The sequence below is a fragment of the Cajanus cajan genome, chromosome 10 (genome assembly GCF_000230855.2).
Source record: "Cajanus cajan strain Asha chromosome 10, NIPB_CcT2T_4, whole genome shotgun sequence".
Lineage (NCBI taxonomy): Eukaryota > Viridiplantae > Streptophyta > Magnoliopsida > Fabales > Fabaceae > Cajanus > Cajanus cajan.
In genome coordinates, this window is record NC_138526.1 from 17646826 (window position 1) to 17651419 (window position 4594).

The following is a 4594-nucleotide window of genomic DNA, read 5'->3' on the forward strand; positions in this document are numbered from 1 at the left end:
TACAAGCAAAAAATAGAGTTTTCATTAAATGGTAACATAATTACAATTCGTAAGGACAACGAAACATGTTCAGAATGACTACACTACACTAGGCTAGATTATGCTATGCTACGCTATGCTACACTACTCCTAAAAAAGGAAAAAGAAAGGTGGTCGAGAAATCGTACCCAAAGCTGTCTCGTATGCACAGTATGCCTTATGCACAGGCTGCGGAGTGCGTGTGAGGTATTGTGGGAATTAGATTCTCGACCACTGCTACGAGCATGGCTCGTTTAATTTATAGACAAAAATCTGGGAAAGGTAACTGTTTCTGACGTGCCCCGGAAGCGCATAACCGTTCTAAACTTCCACGTCGTGGCTTATTCCCGGGCACGTCTTTGGATAACTCTTGGAACTGCTCATTAACTTCCCCAAACCGTTTTGCAGCCTTTGACACTTATCCCATGATTTACTTCAACCGCTCTTAAATCGTGTCTCCTTTAAGCTCTTCATTCCGAGAGGTTGCGAAGTGTGTTCGTGTATGTCCGGATTCTTGGGATTTCGAGTAACCAACGAAAAATATACTCGAGTGTTTCCTGATTTTTCTTGTACTTTGAGAGGTTGCGAGGCTGTGAGCCTTTCTCTTGAGCAGCGTCCTTCCTAGTTCAATAATTTCGAGAGTTTCTCGAAAAGTGTCTTCGTGTCCTTCCTGGTACAATGATTTCGAGAGTTTCTCGAAAAGTGTCTTCGTGTCCTTCCTGGTACAATGATTTCGAGAATTTCTCGAAAAGTGTCTTCGTGTCCTTCCTGGTACAATGATTTCGAGAGTTTCACGAAAAGTGTCTTCGTGCCCTTCCTCAGAAACTTCTTTGCCATTTTTCGATCGCCAAAGATTTAAAGCACCTCTGTATTTCGAGTGCCTCCGAATTCATTTTCCGGTACCAACAGGTAGCGATTTCAGTTTGCGGCAACTCGACACGAGGAGGTTGTTTAGGTTGGGAGGGGCCAATGGAAAAGGAAGTGACTCCAGGTTCGGACACGCGTATACGGATAAACTCTGAAGACACGAGAGAGACTGCGGTGACGCGCGTTGCGTGACGGTAATGGATTTTAGGTTCTTGCAGCCCAGAATGAAGAGGCTCTTGAGGACGGGGAAACAGCCCAAGGGGAAGGATGTCAGTGAGTCACAGCTGTTGAATATTTGCAACTTGTCGAGCGACGTGTAGCGCGGGAAGAGCGTTTTCTGGGAACGACGTGACAGACGGAATGCATGAGATAGTTAACTCTCTAAGAGAATAAAGCGAAAGCAGAATTAACGGCCTTGTAACGTCGCCGTTACTTGCCACTTCATCTGGATTTGGATGTTGTTGTTGTGAGTTGAGTAAGGGACATTTGGATAACTCAAGTCCTGTTAATGAAGGAAGGTTGTTGGGTAAGTTTCCTTTGAGTTTGGGACAGTCACATAGAAAAAGACGCTTCAGAATGGGAAACTCTACAAATGTGTCTCCAACTCCAATTAAGTTCCATTCCTCCAACGATGGAAAAGGTTGGAAAGAAAGAGTGCTAGAACTTCGGTAGAATTCAGTTCCAACACTCCTAACCGATTTTAGTCCTGAAATGATGAGTTCCTTGAGACTAAGTAGTTGTCCCAGTGGAGGCAGTGACCAACAATGGTCGCAATCACTGATGCGCAAACACACCATGTTGCCGAAAGAGGAATCTCCTAACCAATTTGGAAAGCTAGTTCCACCGTAGGATTTGATGGTGAGTTTCTTCAAACTTGTTGAGGGCTGCAACTGCTCCAGAACAAGCCTTTCAACTTGCGAGTCTTCGGAGGCGTTGCAGTTCCACTTCAATGCCAATTCCACAATTTCCTCTTTCTTCTTCAACTTGGCTTCAAAGGCTTCCAAAGGGTTTGTCACATTTTGCAGCTTTGAGATTGAAAGTTTCCCTTGCAGATGGGGGAATTTTCTCAGCTCTGAGATCTTCAATCCATCTTGCTGTTTGCTAACAACAAAGTTTGACAGCGTTTGGAGATTCTTCAGTTCTGCTATCTGCACAGGCATTTCTTTCAATTCGGTGTCTGTAATATCAAGGTGGCGTAAATTAACCAAATTTCCAATTTTCTCGGGCAATTCAGTGAGTAACCAGCATTTGGACAGCAACAAGGTTTGTAGATTGTAGAGCTTGCACGTTGCGTCGGGCAATCTTTCAATTTTAGTGTTAGAGAGATCTAAATATCTAAGGTGTGTCAAGTTTCCAATTGATTCTGGCACCTCAGTGATATTGTTGTAGTGTGACAAAGATAACACCCTTAGCCGCGCCATTGCTGGCAGCAAGTCAAATAGTAACTTGTTTGATAGGTAATGCCTTCTGAGATTAGGATATTTTGATGACCACCAATGTCTCAATGGTAAGGCTAGAAAGGTGCGAAGACATTTTGCTCCATCAAGTGTGCCAAATTTATTGAAGCAGTCATACCTCCCTCTGTTGTATGACAAGTGACGAGCTCTTTCAAGATGAATTTCATGCGCCTTTGGATCCTCGAGCCTAATGCAATATGCAGATGAAACCATTGTTGCTAATTCATTGATGAGATCATGCATCACAAAGGCCTCTTTCTCATTGATGCTCTGCCGGCGAATCAGTGATCGTGACACGAGTTCTTCGAAATACTCATCACCTACCTCCTCCATAGATTTGTTGCTTTTGGACTCGTGCACTAACCCTTCTGCAATCCACAACTGAACCATCATGTTCTTGTTTAAAATGGAGTTCTTGGGGAAAATTGAGCAGTAGGAAAAGCATCGTTTTAAAGGAGCAGGAAGATAATGGTAGCTCAATAACAGAGCTGGTACCACCTTGACGTTTGGTAAATCCCAGATGTTACTTTTCAGGACTCTATTCCATTCCTTTTCCATTAATTTTGTCCGAAGAAGGCCCCCAAGGGCTTCTGCAGCTAATGGTAAGCCACCACATCTTTTTGCAATTTCTTTGCCAATTACTTCTAGTTTGGATTGTTTCATGCTGTTAGGTGCTCCAAATGCATGATGAGAAAGCAAGGACCAGCAATCTTCAGTGTCAAGAGATGTTAGGTAGTGTATAGGAAGAGAGGTTTGCATCGCGAGTGCCACATTTTCATCCCGTGTTGTGATGATGATCTTGCTTCCTCTTTCCCCAGCTTTGAAAATGGCTTTTAGTTTGTTCCAATCATTATAGCTTCCATCCCATATGTCATCCAATACAAGCAAAAACCTTTTATTGCATAAGCTTTGCTGCAATTCAACTTGTAAGGTATTCAGGTTATTTGTGACAACTGGCTTTGAGCTAACGGATTCAAGAAGGCTCTTTGTCACCTTGCAAACATCAAAATCCTTGGAAATATATGCCCATGCTTTCAGATCAAATTTCTCTTTCACTTCATGGTCATTGAAAAGGAGTTTAGCAAGGGTTGTTTTACCAACTCCACCCATGCCTACAATGGTAATAACTCCTATTCTACTGCCACTACCATTATCTTCTTCTGACAACAAATAATCTTTGAGTATCTTCTTGTCATCATCTCTGCCATATATAGCAGATTCATCTACCACAGAACTTGTGGGGGTTCCATGCCAAACTCTGCTAGAAACACCTTCTCTCAACCCAAGGATATCTTTTTGCAGTGAAAATTGCTCTAATCTTTGAAACGCAGCTTGTATTTCATTATTGATGACCCCGTAAAACCTTTTGAAAGGAGAAGAAAGGAAGTTTCGCACCTGATCACTAATGGGTTGACTTTGGGACACACCTTCCACTTTGCATCTCAAAGCTTCAGTGTTGATTTCATCCAACAAATCATCAGCATCATAGAGGGCATGTGTGAGCTCATCTAGCCATTCCTTGATAGCAGGATTTGCGATCTGTTTCTCCTCAGCATCATTAAGTACAGCTTGAAGACTCAACAGTGTTATTTTCAGCCTTTTCAGGAGTGAAACGTCAAGCTCCTTGCTCCGGAAGAAGTATAGGAACTCATGGGAAACGATCCTCTCTAGCAACACTTCCACAGAAGCTGAGAGGAAAGCCTCCCCCACAAATGCCACAGCCATATCTTCAGTTCCTTGGATTCAATGAGAGTCCAAAGCTAACAACAGTTTAAGCACAAAAGCAACGTCGAAGTGAAGACTAATATACTATGGACTTTGCTCACAACACCCAGGTCAACACGGGATCTGTTTTTCTATTTTCATGATTTCATTGGATCTTCTAAAACAAATTATACTCTTTGGTTTAATTAATTAATTATAATATCCTACATGCTTACTTGTTCACATGGGAGAAAATGCAGTCAGCATCCTTATAGCCGCTTTATCTGCCTGTAATGCGGACTTTTAAGATGCCAATATTGAATTCAACGAATACGGCAAACTTATCTTGGATCCTAACAATGGAACAGCTGTCTACCTCCATTAACGGAATGATGGAATTTTTAGTACGTAAACAATTCATTTTAATGAAGGATTTAATTTCAAGTTTTGGTACATAATATTATTATTATTTATGATTTCAATTAATGATGTCATCGGTTTGCATAAACCATAAACAATTACTTGCGGAATATTGCTTAACGAAATTA

General features: G+C 41.8%; 1 protein-coding gene across 1 annotated transcript; it reads right to left on the bottom strand.

The window, feature by feature from the left end:
• Positions 1 to 4393, bottom strand: LOC109806283 (putative disease resistance RPP13-like protein 1). The gene has a single exon (XM_083066012.1). It carries the CDS (start codon positions 4065 to 4067, stop codon positions 1164 to 1166), a length of 2904 nt encoding a protein of 967 aa, XP_082922138.1. The 5' UTR covers positions 4068 to 4393; the 3' UTR covers positions 1 to 1163.
• Between the last annotated feature and the right edge of the window lie 201 nt (positions 4394 to 4594).

Coding starts and splice junctions, on each gene's coding strand:
- LOC109806283 (XM_083066012.1), bottom strand. CDS start 4,067: ATGGCTGTGGCATTTGTGGGGGAGGCTTTCCTCTCAGCTTCTGTGGAA.